The 18,017-nt window shown below is 39.9% G+C and overlaps 1 protein-coding gene across 15 annotated transcripts in view; it reads right to left on the reverse strand.

The window, feature by feature from the left end:
* The window catches only part of NCOR1 (nuclear receptor corepressor 1), a 144,697-nt gene that overhangs the window by 121,589 nt on the left and 5,091 nt on the right, over positions 1 to 18,017 (reverse strand). For all 15 annotated transcript variants that reach the window (XM_061176720.1, XM_061176730.1, XM_061176726.1 and 12 more), the window contains exon 2: positions 1,451 to 1,628. In XM_061176720.1, coding sequence (XP_061032703.1) covers positions 1,451 to 1,558 — 108 coding nt within the window. In that variant the 5' untranslated portion in view covers positions 1,559 to 1,628. The remainder of the gene's footprint in view (positions 1 to 1,450; positions 1,629 to 18,017) is intronic.

An 18,017-nucleotide genomic window follows, 5' to 3' on the forward strand; every position in this document is an offset into this window, starting at 1 on the left:
TAAAAACATATCTCCCAAGGATACCGTAAGAAAAGAAGGCAAAGCTTCTTTATGTAATCTAGTAGATACAGCTAAAACATAGATACAGATTTCCTAAACAGTTTTATTTGTAATAACCAAAAACTGGAATAAGTGACTGGATAAACAAATTATGGTATATCCATACCCAGCAATAAAAAAACATTAATTACCAAGATGCACCAGAACATGGATAAACCTCAAAAGTATTATGGGACAGAAAAGAAGCCACTGACAAGAGAGTTCATGTGAAACTCAAGACAAAGGTAATCTGTTATGACAGAAAGCAGACCACAGTTTCCTGGGAGTTGAGGTTTGTGGGAAGTGGGGGAGGAGGCCTGACCTGGACGGGGCACAAGGGAACTTTCCGGGGTGATAGAAATTTTTTCTTTCTTCATTTTGGTGGTGGTTTTATGACTGTATGAATCTTGTCAAAATGTACACATAAAATAAAATTTTATTATATATAAACTAAATCCCAAAGTCGATTAAAAAAAAAAAAAAGCAGCAGCAACAATAATCTAGGAAATTAGTAGTCAGATGAATAGCACTGGGGCAGGAAGGACACACAACCACAACTCAACACCTAACCATGTAAGAATCCTCAATCTAGCAGTAGAAAGTGACTTCTTCAACCAAAAAAGGACATCTACAAAAAACCTGTGACTAATATTATACTTAATAGTGAAAGACTGAATGTTTCCCTAAACAGAAACAAGGTAAGGATGTCCCTTCTCACTTTGTAATCATGACCATGCTTTAAAGGAGTCCTCGGTAGTACCCAGTAGTACCCAACTATATTTGCTGGTAAGTGTGCTTTCTTGTTCTCTGAAATGACCATTTCATCCCTTCCCTTCTCTTTTCTTCAAACCTCTTACGCCTCCATCCCTGGCGCACTCTAAGCTGATTATTTCACCTATTTTATTTTTCACAAGGTAAAACAATCAGGCAAACTCATCTTCCTACCATCAAATCTCTCAAGAAGGCAGAGGTTCTTTAATATATCACAAATAATACCAGTAGCTACATAGAGTAAACACACATATAGAAAACCTTAGCACAGGACCTGGCTCTCACTCAAGAGGGACCAAGTCATCCGGCCAGCTTAATACTCAACCAGAACTTGGCACATAAACAGATGTCTTAACTTAGAAACTAGGCAATTGATTCTTCTCTATCCATCAACAACTCCTACAATCAGAAGCAGAGACATGTTCACCTCCTGAAATCTGGCATAAAGCCACAATAAGAAGATAATTAATCCCTAACCTTTGGTCTCCCACCTTCGAGAATGGTTCTTGCCATTAAAAAATATATATAACAATTATATACATATAATTGTATTTGGTTTCTGACCAACAAATGTATTAAATGGGAAAAGTAAAGAAAAACACAAAATACATACGCAACTTGCGTAATAGCTGTTCCTTACCTGCTGGTGACGGGTGCTGGGAAAGGTGTACTGAACAGAGTGGGGAGGATAACGACTTTGCTCTGTGCTGAACGCTCCTTGGTTGGGAGGATAACCTGAACTTGACATTATCAGTAAAGAAGTCCTCACCAGGTTGTGAGATCAAGTGCAACAAACAATCATGCTTCTAGGAAATCACCTAAACAGGATGGGGAAAGAAAAGAATTGATAAGTACTAAAGCACCAGGTGTGCTTCTAATAACACAACTATAGCTACCTAAACAAAACCACTATTATCAGTAAAACCTTTCTCTCATGTTACTTACTTAATATAATAGAAGTTACTGGGGCTTTAAAAACATCAATGGGTCTTTTCCTCTATACTTAAAAAAGTTTCTTTAAGATATCACAAATAATACCAGTAGCTACATAAAGTGAACACACATAAACTCTTAGCTCAGGAGCCAGCACATAGCAACTGCTCAGTAAACATCCTTCTTTCAGTAAATATCTGAAACACAAATATTACATATTACAAAAACAAAAATCTATGGCTGTAAATTTGGGGGTTGTGAAAAAGTCAATTGTTAAAAGGATTCAAGAGTATTTATAAGGTAAGCATTTGTGCAGAGGAAATACTGTCTTTATTAAATAATTCTGCCCCAAAATGACAGCCTAAGAAGGCATTAGGGATAGAAAAGCTTTCAAGGAAGAACAAAGTGAGCCTATCATTTCAAGAAAAACTGCCAAATTTTTTTTGAAAATGAGGATTTTGGCAAACTTCCATCTGCCACCATGAGCCTGACGGCTTCCCCACATTTAAAGACTCTTCTGGCAAGACTGGTGGTGGTATTAACAAGGGTGAGTTTTTGATATTACATAATGAAATTTGAAGATCTGCGTAACTCAATGAATCAATATTTTCCAAATGACCAATACAGAATTACAAAATAAGGCGTGAATGAAATATTTATTTAAAGTACAAAACATTTTACCACAGTTCAATAAATAGGCGCAAGACAAACCAATAAATGTTTAATGTGACAGAACATGAAAGGTTTACTAATATGGTTTCAGATTCTACACAGTAACTAACCTTTAAAAATTTACCATTTTGTCTGGTTTGGGTGTGATATCAAAGAATATCCACAATTATGTTAAAAGGCTATTAAAATACCCCCTCCCTTTTCTAAATACATGGCTACATGAGGTTAGCTTTTCTTCATAAACTTTTATCAAAACAACATACTGGGGCTTCCCCTGGTGGCACAGTGGTTAAGAACCCGCCTGCCAATGCAGGGGACACAAGTTCAAACCCCGGCCCGGGAAGATCCCACATGCCGCAGAGCAACTAAGCCCATGAGCCACAACTACTAGCCTGCGCTCTAGAGCCCGCGAGCCACAACTACTAAGCCGCGAGCCACAACTACTGAGCCCACGCACCTAAAGCCCATGCTCCTCAACAATAGAAGCCACCGCAATGAGAAGCCCGCACACCACACCGAAGAGTGGCCCCCGCTCGCTGCAACTAGAGAAAGCCGCGCACAGCAACGAAGAACCAAAGCAGCCAAAAATAAATAAATAAAACAAATTTATATATATAAAAAAAAACACATATTGCAAGATTGAATGCAGAAGCAGAAATGAGAAACAAGCTACCTTCTTTTCAAATACGGAAGAGGTCTGAAAAAATGTAAAACAATGCCACTATTCTCGTCAAATTTTTTGTTATATTTTGGAAAATACTTATTAAAATGTTATTTACGTTAAGATTTGGGTTTATATTATTTTTAAATAAATATCTTTTAAATTTCCCCATTTTAATATCTAATATGGTAAATATCAACATATATAACCCACATAAGCAAAAGCTCTTTGGAGTCCCAAATTATTTTTAAGAGTATAAAAGGAGTCTTGAGTCCAAAAAGTTTGATGACCACTGGCCTAGAGAATCAGGTCATCTTTAGATTGACTAGCATTAGTGCCCTACAGAGGCAGGTCACACCAGGTCCCTGCACTCCTTCTAGAAACTCTGGCCCTGTTAAGGTGTGGCTTTGACATGATGTTTATGTCAAGTGAACTACTCTACTGGACCCGGGTTGTACCAATCAGATCCCCCTCCAGGAATCTGAATTGAGAACGTCACCTATTGCGAAGTGGCCAGAGTAGGAGTCAAGGTGAGCCAGAGCATGTGCCCCAGAAGTTACAGGGGAGCAGAGGACGCCAGTCCAGACACAGACCAGAACAGGATGCAGAGAGAAGTGGAGCCCAGAGACCTCGAAGGCCCCCCAAGACACACTGGGAACTGCCTAGGCTCACACTCCTTGAATCAGCCCCCACGAGAAGGCGCTGTATTTCTTTCTTTCTCCTTGGATACCTGTTAAACTGCCTACATAGTCTCACAGTAAGTCCTCTTTGCTTAATACAGGTGGAGTAGGTTTTTACATCTTAGAATCATTAGATCTCAAGTTAAGTCCCAAAATAACTATACAAACCTTGAACAATCCAAATGTCACGTCCATCAATGGAGGAATAGATAGATAAAATCAGGTATATTCATACAAGGGAATATTATTCTGCCACAAAAAGAACAAAGCACTGATATACGCTACAGCTTAGACAAACTCTGAAACATATGCTAAGTAAAAGAAGCCAATCATAGTGACTGATGATTCCTTTCATATGAAAGTCCAGAACAGCCAAATCTATAGCGACAGAAAGTAGATTAGTGGGTCCTTAGGGATGGTGGGGTAGGGTAGAGGAATAGTAGGTGATGGCTAAAGTGTATGGGGTTTCTTTTGTTGTTCACTGTCGTAAAATATACATAACATAAAATTCACCATTTTAGCCATTTTTAAGTGTACATTTCTGTAGCATTACATACATTTACATTGTTGTGCAACTATCACGCCATCCATCTTCAGAGCATTTTCATCTTCCCCAAAAGAAACTCTACACCCAGTAAACACTAACTCTCCATCCCCTCCCCCAGCCTCTGGAACCACCATTCTACTTTCTGTCTCTATGGACTTGACTGCTCTAAGGACCTCATATAGGTGGAATCATGAGTCACCAGTCCTTTTGTGACTGGTTCATTTCACTTAGCAGAAGTCTTCAAGGTTTATCCATGTGTTAGCATGTATCAAAATTCCCTTCCTTTTTAAGGCTGAATAATATTCCATTGTATTGGGGTTTCTTTTTGAGGTGATGAAAATGTTCTAAAATTAACTGTAGTGGTATCTGTACATATCTCTAATATATTAAAAACCACTGAACTGTACAATTTAAATGGATGAATTTTAAGGTACATAAATTATATCTCAATAAAGCTTTTTAAAAAAATTACCTAGCCAAAATCAAACAAGCAAAAAAACTATACAATGCAACCACAAGATTTAAAAACAATTGTGCTGCAGTCCAAGTTGACATATTCCATAGTCCATGAATCTAATACCCACATGTTCATATCTTAAGAACTCTGGAGTCAACATCCATCCCACAATCACTAGCATTTTATGGTTTCATGAGTAGTACTTTTCCTTTAATCTTAGAGGTAAATAACAGTATCTTATAAGCAAAGACATCTTTTTGCTGAAATACAGTATTAGAGAGTTACTGCATCCAGTCTTAGGTTTCTGTCCTAAATCTCTCTCCAGAAAGCTTTTTGTCCCTTTAATTTGTTCCTTGACGCTTAGGATAAGGCAAGAAAATTGAGGACACTGATATTCTCAAAGTGATTTCCAACCTGAGGTCCTTCAAAAGACCAGGTAACGTTTGCAGGACTTTCAAGAAACCTAACAGAAACACATACACAAACGAGGGACAGAGGACACCCTCCTAAGCACAACCCCCAAAAGCACAAACAAGATTGTTATCTTTGACAGAGAAAAAATTTTTCTTATCTTTCTGTAAAACAAAGACACCCTAAAATGGCAAACCGCAAACCAGAAAAAGCACAACAGCAAAATTCTAATACACATATACATATGTATCTTTCAAATCAATAAGAAAAAATGATCACAACAGAAATATAAGACATGACAGAAATATGGGATTAACAAAGGAAATAAAATTAATGAAGTCAACTTCAATAATGACAGAAAAGTAAAACAAAGAAACTGGCAAAATATTAAAAAATAATGCTTAGTGTTTGGTGAGGGTTTAGAGAAAAAGGTACTGTTTCACACATCACTGGTGTGTATGTAAAATGGGTACAAATTGCTTTCTAAAGAAGAATGGCAATTTATACAGCATGAGCCTTGAAAATATGCATATCCTCTACCACAGCAATTCCACTTCTAGGAATTCATTTGGTTATTCAATACAGATATATCCAAAGATGAATGCCTGAGGATGTTTCTCAAGGAATTGTCCTAAATATCCAATACACGAGCTTAGAAAATTGTTTTTTAAGAAATTTAGCTAATGAAAAATTTTACTTAGAACATGCCACAAAAAAAAGTTCTTATAAATAAGAACATTTTGTTTTATATAGTATGATTTGTATATACCACTACTACTCGATTTTTCATGTGTCTATCACATCTTCACAAGATTTCAAGGCCAAAGGCAGAAATATCATGTACGTATTCAGTTAACATCTACTGAGCAGTATATACTGTGTGTCAACAGCTCTAAATGCTGGCATAGAATGAGGCCACGATTGGCATCTTATCTTGAGGTGACACAGACAATAAGTGACCATAAAATATTATGATAAAGTGCTATAAATAAAACAGGATGAGAGAAGGGAAAGGGAGACATGTCTGGCAGGTAGAAAGCCAGTCTCAGCTAAGATGACCGTATGCCCCGATTTCCTGAAACAGATCCAATTTACAACTACTATCCCAGTGCAGTTATTAACTATGCTCCATTTCCTTCTCAAAACGGTCCCAGTTTGGGTAATAAATTATATTCTAAGATGACTTTTGAGCCAAAGCCTTGAAAAGACAAGAGCATTCCATGGAGAGAAACTAGAGAAGCCCTAAGGCAAAGCAAGGATGCTGAGGGAGAGTGAGGGAGAGGGTGGCTGAGGCCAGGCCTGAGACTGGGTGGGGGAGACTGCATGGGGTTCTGCTGGTGTGTGACCTTATGTAACAAATATCTTCTTTCAGCATTCATAACTTGTTTTGTCTTTCTGAAGACCTTCTCTACCCCCCAAATTTTCAAATATTCTTCTACTTTCCCCTCTTACACTTCTTAAAGTTTTTTAATACATTTAACTCCTTAATCATCTAAATTTTTTTCTAAAGAATGGTAAGGTAGGGGTCTAGATGTATTTTCTTTACCACTTGATAGTTAATTATCCAAACAAAACCCTTACTAAACATGTCTGCCTTTCCACACCGATCTGAAATGTGAATCATTCTTATTACAACCCAGCAATTTCAGGATATACCCTAGAGAAACTCTCATGTACATACAAAAGGATATTTATTGCAGCAGTGCAATAGGCAAATTTGAAGACGGCCTAAATTCCATATTCATGATAAAATACTATACAGCAGTTACAATGAATAAACTAGAGCTATATTTCAATACATATAAACCTCAAAAAAAGTAAAGTTTAGTGAAAACAACTTGCAGAATGATACATATGTTCGAAATACAGAAAACAATACTACGTATTATTGACACACGGCTTAAGTTTTCTTTTTTCTTTTTCATCATCTTAAGGATTTGGGAAGAGAGCAAAATTCAGTGCGCCAACTTGATCCAAATTCCTACACAGCTAGGTTTAGAAAATAAAATTTTCTAGAGAACTGTCATTCAATCTAACCTTAAAAGAAAACTTAAGAGAAAGCAACTTCTAAAATGTTACCATCCTTACTACTACTCACTGCACTGTTCCTGCTGTCCCAGCAGCATCCAGGGGAGGGGTCAGAAGAGGGCCAGCGGCTCCCAGACTGCTTCCTGCCTGCTCCCCGCCAAGGCCCAACTAACAGCGCTTTCACAGACCAGGAATCTGAAGCACAGAGAAATTCAATAATTTCTCTATGTCACAAAGTTGTCAGCGGCAAAAATGGGAGAAGCTAGTGTTTTCTGTGATGCTGTGCAGCTTTCTCAGCAGGTAGTGAGCTACTCTGAGGAGCTGAGATGTGCAGTGAGACCACCCATCAAAACGACCAAGGGGCTTCCCTGGTGGCGCAGTGGTTAAGAATCCGCCTGCCAAGGCAGGGGACACGGGTTCGAGCCCTGGTCCAGGAAGATCCCACACGCTGCGGAGCAACTAAGCCCGTGCGCCACAACTACTGAGCCTGCGCTCTAGAGCCCACGAGCCACAACTACTGAGCTCACACGCCACAACTACTGAAGCCCGCACGCCTAGACCCGTGCTCTGCAATAAGAAGCCACTGCTCGTCGCAACTAGAGAAAGCCTGAGCAAAGCAAAAGAGACCCAACACAGCCAAAAATAAATAAATAAAATAAATTTTAAAAATAAATAAATGAATAAAAATAAACCATTCCTGGCTTCCCTGGTGGCGCAGTGGTTGAGAATCTGCCTGCCAGTGCAGGGGACACGGGCTCAAGCCCTGGTCTGGGAAGATCCCACATGCCGCGGAGCAAATGGGCCCGCGAGCCACAACTACTGAGCCTGCGCGTCTGGAGCCTGTGCTTCACAACAAGAGAGGCCGCGATAGTGAGAGGCCCGCGCACCGCGATGAAGAGTGGCCCCCGCTTGCCACAACTAGAGAAAGCCCTCGCACAGAAACGAAGACCCAACACACCCAAAAATAAATAAATAAATAAATAAAAAATAAATAAACCATTCCTTCCTAATTAAAACAAAACAAACAAACAAACAAAAAAACCACCTGGGCAGCGCTCCCTTTCTACACACCTGCACTTGCTAGTGGAAAGGGAAAAGTCAACGGGGGGGGGGCGGGGAAAGGGGGGAGCTTTGTTTTTGTTTCTGGAAATAGATATTATACATATGGTTTAAGAGTTTCTCAAAGTACCACAGAATAAAGAGGGAAAAATCTCCTTTTCACCCTGTCCCCAGCCTCTACTTAGTTCTCCTCCCAAAAGGCAACCAAAGTTACTAGTTTCTGGAGTATCCTTTAGAAACAGCCTTCACACACACACACACACACACACACTTTGCCCCCTACATAAATGGGAGCAGAGTAGATAATATATTGTTCTATATCTTGCTTTTATTACTTAACATCTTAATACATCTTGACAATCATTTTCATGAGTCCATAAAGAGCTTCTTCATTCTTTCTACTGCTGTAATGTATTTCACTGTATGAATGTTCACAAATATTTTATACATTTTCCAAGTAATTCTGATCTGCATCCCTAAGAAATGCTTAGGTGATCTGTCTCTGAGCTCTCCTCCCAACTCAGACATCCTAAGTAAATAAAGCTATAAATGGAATGGAGAGGCAAAAGGAAAGATCTTAGCTCAAGGTCATCCAAATTTTTTTCCATCAGTGGCCTACATGATGAGAAATCTATAGAGTACAGTGTTGTTTTCGAGTTGTTTTATTTTCATTTTCAGCAATGATGAGTCCTGAGTTCAACATGTACATTCAATGTCACTCAAATACAAGTCAAATGATTTGTCCGTGTTTCCCTTTTATCATAACCAATCCTTCATGATGTCCCAGTTTTCTCATGTGATTTTAGTGACGTTTAATTTGAATTATCTTAAAAATAAATTAAAGATAGTTACTATCAGCCCACCACAGGTGGTAACAAAACATCAGCAAAACTAGAGATTAGCCCTTACTGGGATACAAATTTATTGGTCAGAGCGGGCCCTACCTCTGGTGACAAGAACTGCAGCTTGGAGCCCACTACGACCTCCTTCCTCAAAACTTACCCACGAGACACACCACAACAGTTCACACCTTTGTTTAACCAGCGCTCTTTCTTTCCTCAAACATCTTACATGGAAGCCAAATGTATAAAATACACAATACTCTGATTCAGGGAGAACGGGGAACCTAAATCTGTCTTTTCAGCCCCCTCCCCATCCCCGTCCTGCCTCCGACCCTCACTCCAGTCCTGGCTCACCAAGACACCTCCACAGAACACTTGACAGTTTGAAAACAACTGAAGTAAAAGAATCGGTTTAAAGTGGAGGCTGAAGGGGAAGGGAAAACCTTAAATGGCAGTTTCCAATTTTAAGTTCAGTTCATAGCTCCAAAACTCATTAACTCACAGTTACATGCTTGACTCATGGACTATAAAAATTCTGTGAAATGTTTAAGAAACCTGGTCAAGGTTTTATGTGCAACAACCTCGTATCATAAACATACATAATTGTATTCTAGGATGAAAATAATATACTAAAACCAGATGTCATTGTTGTAAGTGACGAGCACACATTTTATCTGAATTTTGGAGATAAACTCAGAACTAGCCTCCAACGTTTTGCAAACAGATAATAAAATACAGTAAAATGAAATCAGTCTATTTAAATTTCTCTTTGAATCTTCCCATATGAACATAATAAAGACACACATACTCACACACAAATTTACTCAACAGGAAACTTATCTTGCAAAACAAAATTTCAAATGCAATGCTAAAAAAAAAAAAAAAAAACACCAAAAAAACAAAAAAAACAAATCCTTTCTCCCCAGGAACTCCTGGCTTTTGGCCTACAATCTTTGCATAATCAAAATGTACTTGGATAGGTTTTCAAGGTGGCCTAAGCTGTCTTGGAAAAAGAGCTAAAAATATACTTCGCTGTGGAAGGACTACAGACGCCTCTTTAGATGAGCAAGAATGACTCCACCAAGGGTCACAACAGAGGTGAAGTCCACATTTCACCAAAGCAGGAAAAGGACACAATTCAATTTTCTTTTAAACTATCAAATAATACTTTTCGATACAAAAGTATGGCATAGGGGAATGGCCTCTATGACACTGCAGGTGCCAAACACTGGACACTAAACTGAGGCAAATCGGGTCTCACTAATTCTCACAAAGCAGTTCAGCTCTAGTCCAACTCCAAAAGCCCAGGAGGCAGGGAGAGGCTAAGGACCACCCCCTGGGATATCCCAACCACCTAAGAGTCTCTCGGTTGGCGAAGGTTTGGAGAAAGCCCATCTGAGCCTATCTCGGGGTCCAGCCTCCAGGAGAGGAGACAGAGGCTAGAACCATCCAAGTGAATTCTGTAATTTGTATGAGATCAGAGTGGTGCTAAACTGGAACAGAATTTCTCCTGTAAAATAATCTAAAGCATTCTTCCCTTTGCGGGGCGGGGAGGAGTCACTCTGGGGGAATGTCATTAACAAGGTATTTTATTTGTGGCCTCTTCTGACATCTCACTTAGAAGACAGATTAAGGGGTGCTAAAGAAAAAGACATTTTAGATTACCCTACCCCCGATAAAGTATGACAGTGAAAGGAACACATTAATATGGGCATAATCACTTGATTAATCTAAGAATACAGACATTCAATAAATAATTCTTGAGTGAAAACAACAACACTACTCTATCCCTACCTAAGGTGAGAAAGGAGACGTTTCCAAAGACAGCGGCAGCAGGCAGCCGACTGAGAACCCTGTGGCACAGCGGCACTGTACTGACCTAACTCTCTAAATCGAGCAATATTCACTCCAGCTATAAGAATGAATACATTTCAAAGTGAAAATGGACAACTATTGGGACTCCCCTGGCGGTCCAGTGGTTGGGACTTCGCCTTCCAGTGCGGGGGGTGCGGGTCTGATCCCTGGTCGGGGAGCTGGGATCCTGCATGCCTCGCAGCCAAACAACCAAAGCGTGAAACAGAGGCAATACTGCAACAAATTCAATAAAGACTTTAAAAAAAAAAAAAAAAAAAAAAAAGGACAATTATTTACCAACCCTCTCCTCCATCAACACAAACAAAGAATAGGGTATTGAGATCAGAAAATTTTTAACTTTGGATGCTTGGGATTAATAGACATGACAATACCTAAGGAGAATAACAAAAAGTCACCATTTATTGAGCCTTTGCTACATCCCCGGCAGTGTACTAAGAGCATGGTGTGCACGAGCTCACCTAAACCACTAGTTCTACTATTACCCCTAAGTAAGGCTTTGGAGAGGCTCAGTAACTTCTTCAAGGCAATTTTTTTAGCTCAGAGCTATCTTAAAGATAATGTTTTGCTGCCTCCCCTTTGACCTGCTAAGAGAGGCTGCTAAAGGTTAGGAAGCAAAATAAAACAAGTCTAATGAACAGACTCTACTTCTATGGTATATACCAAAATAAAGTAGAAAAAAAGCAACTGACTTAAAAGGTACTGAATTCTATACAAAAATAATAATAATAATAATAAACAAAACCATCAGAGACCTGTGAGGGCAGGGACCATCTCTTCTTTCCACACATGGCCTCCCCAGCACCGAACAGTTCTTAGCTCTCAACACACCCATTCCAACAGCAAGTCCTAGCCTTCCTTCCATGCCCCGCCCCCAAGCCTCCCATGCTTCTCCATCTTGACTACCCCCATCCTCATCTCTTGCTGCAAGAAACTCCTAATTGGACTTCCCACTTCAATACTTTCTCCACTCAAAAAGCCAAATGTTTTTTAAACCATAAATCAGAACACATCACTCTTCTGCTCAAGACTCTTCAGGAGCTGCCACGCACTTCAAACAGAATCTGAACTCCTCACTGTGGCCCAGGAGCTCCCTCCTGCCCCCCCACCCCCCCCACCCCCCTACTGCTCAGGAGGCCACAAGGAGCTTCCTTCCAGCTCCCTCACCCAGGGCCAGGCCCTTCCTTGCCTCAGGCCTTTGTCCTTCTTTACTCTCTGCCTGGAATGCTCTTCCTGGCTCACCCTTGGGGCTGAGGACTCCTCAAAATTAGGTCTCAGTTCAAATGCCATCTTCTCAGAAGGGCCTTTCCCAGCCACCCTCCAGTTACCCTTTTTGTTCTTCTACAGATTAATCATAATCTGAAATGCAGTCATTTGTTTTACTTATACTGTCTTCCCCCACTAGAATATAAACTCCCTGTGTGATTCCCTACTATATTTGTTGGACAAAAGAAACAAGAAATGTGCAGAACTTATTTGAAGGAAAGTTTGAAAATCTACTGAAGAACGTAAAAGTCTGTTTGAACAAAAGGATAGGAAGTACACAAAGGTGTCAATTTTCCTAAAATTAACCTATGAATTCAATAGTGCCAATCACTATTCAGTATTTCCGATAAAAATCTCAGCAAGATTTCTTTTTGAACCTCACAGAATGATTCTGAAGTTCATCCAGAAGAATACATAGACCAGAATTGCCAAAGTCTGAAAAAAAAAAAAAGAGTAATGAACAGATGACTAACCCTACCAGTATTAAAATTATAAAACAATAGTAATTTAAAGGATATGATAACATATATCAAGAAAACATAACAGATTAGAAACAGTGCCAAACATATTTAGTAAATTGATAAAAGGTGCAAATCTGCTAACTGGGGCAAAGGCTGGATTATTCACCAAATGGTGCTGACACAACTGGTTACTTCAGGGGAAAAAACATACACACCTCTATCCCCCCAAAATATATGTCTACCTGATGTCCTATACTAGGAATGAATTCCAGATGGACCCCAAAAATTAGAAGTTTAAAAAAAGGAAAAGGAAGAAAGGCAAAGCAAAAAAAAAAAAGAAGAAACAATAAAAAAATTAAAATCTAAAGACTTCTTTGTTTTAAAAATACAATCAAGGGACTTCCCTGGTGGCACACTGGTTAAGAATCTGCCTGCCAATGCAGGGGACACGGGTTCGAGCCCTGGTCCAGGAAGATCCCACATGCCGCAGAGCAACTAAGCCCATGCACTACAACTACTGAGCCTGCGCTCTTGAGCCTGCAAGCCACAACTACTGAACCCACGTGCCACAACTACTGAAGCCCGAGTGCCTAGAGCCCATGCTCCGCAACAAGAGAAGCCACCGCAATGAAAAGCCAGCGCACCGCAACGAAGAGTAGCCCCTGCTCTCAGCAGCTAGAGAAAGGCTGCACACAGCAACAAACACCCAACAGAGCCAAAAAAAAAAAAAAAAAAAATACAATCAAGGTATACAATCAAGTCTCTCACTCATGTGCCTCTCAGTTCTCCATCCTACAGCAAGCAACAAGGAATACCAGTTTCTTAGGTTTTGTTTCAGAAATATTCTATGATATAAAAGCAAATATGTACACACTATTTTTCCCCTTTAAAACAAGCAGTAGGGGGCTTCCCTGGTGGCGCAGTGGTTGAGAATCTGCCTGCCAATGCAGGGGACACGGGTTCGAGCCCTGGTCTGGGAAGATCCCACATGCCGCGGAGCAACTGGGCCTGTGAGCCACAATTACTGAGCCTGCGCGTCTGGAGCCTGTGCTCCACAACAAGAGAGGCCGCGATAGTGAGAGGCCCGCGCACCGCGATGAAGAGTGGCCCCCGCTTGCCACAACTAGAGAAAGCCCTCGCACAGAAACGAAGACCCAACACAGCCATAAATAAATAAATTTAAAACTCACTTTGCTTTTTCAGTTTAATAGATGGATGAATATTTTAAATTTTAGACTAAGGAAGGTCTAAGCAGAGCATGAAACCCAGAAGCCATATATAGACCAACAATGAAAACAGCTAACATTTAGAATTTTTACTTACCGTGTGCCAGCCACTATGCTAAATGTTATTTACATTATCTCCATTTCCATTCTACAAATAAGGAAATTAAGGCTTAGAGAGGTTAAGTAATCTGCCCAAGGTCACATAGCCAGCACAGTCCCAGTTGGATATATCTGACTACATAATACTACAAAAGAACAGCTGGGGGGTAGGGGGATGTGCACATACGTAAAAAGTGAATACCCTAATATGTAAACAGATCTTCAAATCAATCTGAAAAACACCAATAATCCCATCAAAAAATAACCAAAGAACAAAAGCAGATAATTTCTAAAAGAAATACAACTCCCTTCATTAAAAAATGTTCAGCGTCAGTAGCAATTGATAAAGGCCAATTAGAATCACTTTTTTTTTTTCCACTTTTTTTTTTTAATTTATTTATTTTTTGGCCGTATTGGGTCTTCGTTGCTGTGCGTGGGCTTCCTCTACTTGCAGAGATCGGGGGCTACTCTTCGTTGCGGTACGCGGTCTTCTCATTGCGGTGACTTCTCTTGTTGCGGAGCACGGGCTCTAGGCGCTCGGGCTTCAGCAGTTGTGGCTCACGGGCTCCAGAGCGCAGGCTCAGTAGTTGTGGCGCACAGGCTTAGCTGCTCCCCGGCATGTGGGATCTTCCTGGTCCAGGGATCAAACCCGTGTCCCCTGCACTGGCAGGCAGATTCTTAACCACTGTGCCACCAGGGAAGTCCTTTTTCCACTTCTTAAGTTGGCAAAATACTTTAATGTGTAATATCCAGTGCTGGCCAGGGTCTGGGGCATACCCATACACTGTGACAATATCCATCCAAATCTACACTATTCATATATCTGCAACACTACTTTAGAAATCTATGCTACAAAGCTGCTTGCATAAATATACAAAATAAATACACATACATACACACACACAAATAATTCACTACAGCTTTGTTTTTCTGACAAAACACTACTGGCCGGAAACTGATTAAACAAATTATAGTGTTTTCTTTTTATAAGTGGAATACTATGTAGCTGTTAATGACAGAAGTAGCTCTAAAAATACCAACATGGAACAGCAGTATACACAAGAACAGCATATCATGGTCCCATAATACAGAAAACTACATACACACAGAAAAAAAAAAAAAACCTGAACGAATACACAACACTTAGCAAATTACATCTAGGAAGTGGTGCTTTCAATTTCTTTATATACTTCCATATTGCACTTCTGTAAAATAATGTATTACTTATAATAAATAAAAGACAAGTAAAGATTTCAAAATAACATATCCCCCTTCACTCATTAAAATGGTTTTGTGTAAATATAGAGTAACTTCTTCCACCCCTCCCCTCCTGCTCAGTTTATGCCCTCCCCCCTTCGCTCCTCCCACCCCACCCCATTCTCTCACACTCACACACAAACACACACACACACACTCAGTTAATGGACTACACACTCCTTACTTCTGGTATATTTACACTGTGTATATTTTAGGCTGTTAACTCCTAGAAAGCACAAGTTTTGGTTTCATTCCAAATACTTAAAAGTTATCGTTATTCAAAACTAAATTAAAAGAACTTAATCAAAAGTAGTACAAAGTTAAATGTCTTTGAACAGGAATTCAAAGGCATGATGATTACTACTTAAAACATTTCAAAATTATACAAATCCCTGTGCTACTGCCAAGGGAAATGAACTGCCGAAAACAGATTACTCTGATGCTAAACTGTGTATGACAACAAAAATGTCAAGAGCCTATCAGTTAAATAAAGTATGGGGGGGGGAGGCAATCTCTAACCATAAAGGTGACCCTCCTAACAACTTAGTCAAATTTTCCTAAAAAAATGTAACCTCAATTTATTCTGGTTTAATTTCAGTTTATGTGTAACGAAGAAAAAAAACCAGAAAAACACCCCAAACTTTATTCCTCAAGTAGAAACTGCCGGCGGGGGGCAGGGATCAAAATAATTTGGTAATCTTAACTTTTCTCTTCCTTTGTTCTTGACTAATCTACTCAAAAATTTAATTTTTGATATAAAACTAATCAAGTACTATTCTTTCAAAGGAATCCCTTCAAAGGGATTTTATAATAATCCTATAAACCAACTATTCCTAACTCACATTTTTTCCCTAGCACTGAACTCCAAAGTTCCCTGCATATATAAATTAACCTATTTTTGTTCTAATATTACCTGGAAATACAAATAATCTGAGATGAACTGATTCTGCGCTTACTTTCTCTTTCTCCCAAAAATCCCAGTAAACTGAGAGAAATACTTTTTTAAAGAAATGCTTTAATAATTCACTGATAACAGATATTTTATCTCACTGACACTGGTGAATTTCTACCTGTTTTTTTATTTCCAAAAACTATTCATCATCAAGTTCCCACATGTGTATCCGTTGGCTTCCACAGCTGCACCAAGTAACTCCAGCAGCTGGACTGCTTTTTATGCATTCAACAAATTTCTACTACACCATTCCTGGGGACAGAGTGTTATTCTGGGAGTGGGGGCAGGGGAAGGATCAAAAATAACTGAGACACAGACATGCCCACAATGGGCTTATGGTCTAGTGGGGACTAAACGGGCATGCACATAAATAACTATGACGTTATAGCAGAGGCGTAAGTTAGGCATTAAGAATTTCCAGACCATAAAACACTTTCTTCAGAGAAGAGGGAGGAGGAGGAGACTGACTTCCTGGATGAAGTGATATGTGCTCAAAACCCCTCAAAAAATAGGCAGTATGTAGGTGCGGTGGAGTTTGGAAAAGTAAGGTAGGGAAATAGCATTCCAGAAAAGAACACAGAATGGGAAAAAACAACTCTTCTTAATGCAACACAAAAGAGGCATATTATTTAACAGCCCAAGTGGAATAAAAAAACATGCCATGGGACTTCCCTGGTGGCACAGTGATTAAGAATCCGCCTGCCAATGCAGGGGACATGGTTTCGAGCCCTGGTCCAGGAAGATCCCACGTGCCGCAGAGCAGCTAAGCCCGTGCGCCACAACTACTGAGCCTGCGCTCTAGAGCCCGCGAGCCACAACTACTGAGCCCGTGTGCCACAACTACTGAGCCCGCAAGCCTAGAGCCCATGCTCCGCAATGAGAAGCCACCGCAGTGAGAAGCCCGCGCACCGCAATGAAGAGTAGCCCCCGCGCGCGGCAACTAGAGAAAGCCCACGCGCAGCAACGAAGACCCAACGCAGCCAAATATAAATTAAAAAATAAATAAAATTTATTTAAAAACACACATGCCATGCTTCAGTATTCATGTGAGGACATTAGTTTAAAAAGAATACTATGCCTTTTCCTTTAAAATAAATTTTATGGCATGAGTACCTATCGAAAACTAACATTATATATTAGTTTTTCAACATGGCGTTAAAAAGATAGTTCATGTTTACGCTATTTATCTAAGCTTTCATATAACAATTGAAGTTTCTCACACTTTAAAAAAAAGTCCAGAAGTTTGAGAGTAAGTGAAGCAATAACTAATATATAAAATAATTTAACCTATCTATTTGTATCTCAGAGGTACCTAACCATTGGCATAATAAAATTTCCATCACTGTAACACTTAAATTCCATGAAACATCAGTAGGTCCAGATAACCTTAAAGACATTTCTGTTTAAGAAGACAGTCATCATAGCAGATTAAAAATGAGACAAATAGGGGGTTCCCTGGTGGCGCAGTGGTTGAGAATCTGCCTGCCAATGCAGGGGACGCGGGTTCGAGCCCTGGTCTGGGAAGATCCCACATGCCGCGGAGCAACTAGGCCCGTGAGCCACAATTACTGAGCCTGCGCGTCTGGAGCCTGTGCTCCGCAACAAGAGAGACCGCGATAGTGAGAGGCCCGCGCACCGCGATGAAGAGTGGCCCCCGCTTGCCACAACTAGAGAAAGCCCTCGCACAGAAACGAAGACCCAACACAGCCATAAATAAATAAATAAATAAAAATTTAAAAAAAAAATGAGACAAATAATTCCTGGTGATCATGTTACTAATGTAG

The sequence above is a fragment of the Eubalaena glacialis genome, chromosome 19 (genome assembly GCF_028564815.1).
Source record: "Eubalaena glacialis isolate mEubGla1 chromosome 19, mEubGla1.1.hap2.+ XY, whole genome shotgun sequence".
NCBI lineage: Eukaryota > Metazoa > Chordata > Mammalia > Artiodactyla > Balaenidae > Eubalaena > Eubalaena glacialis.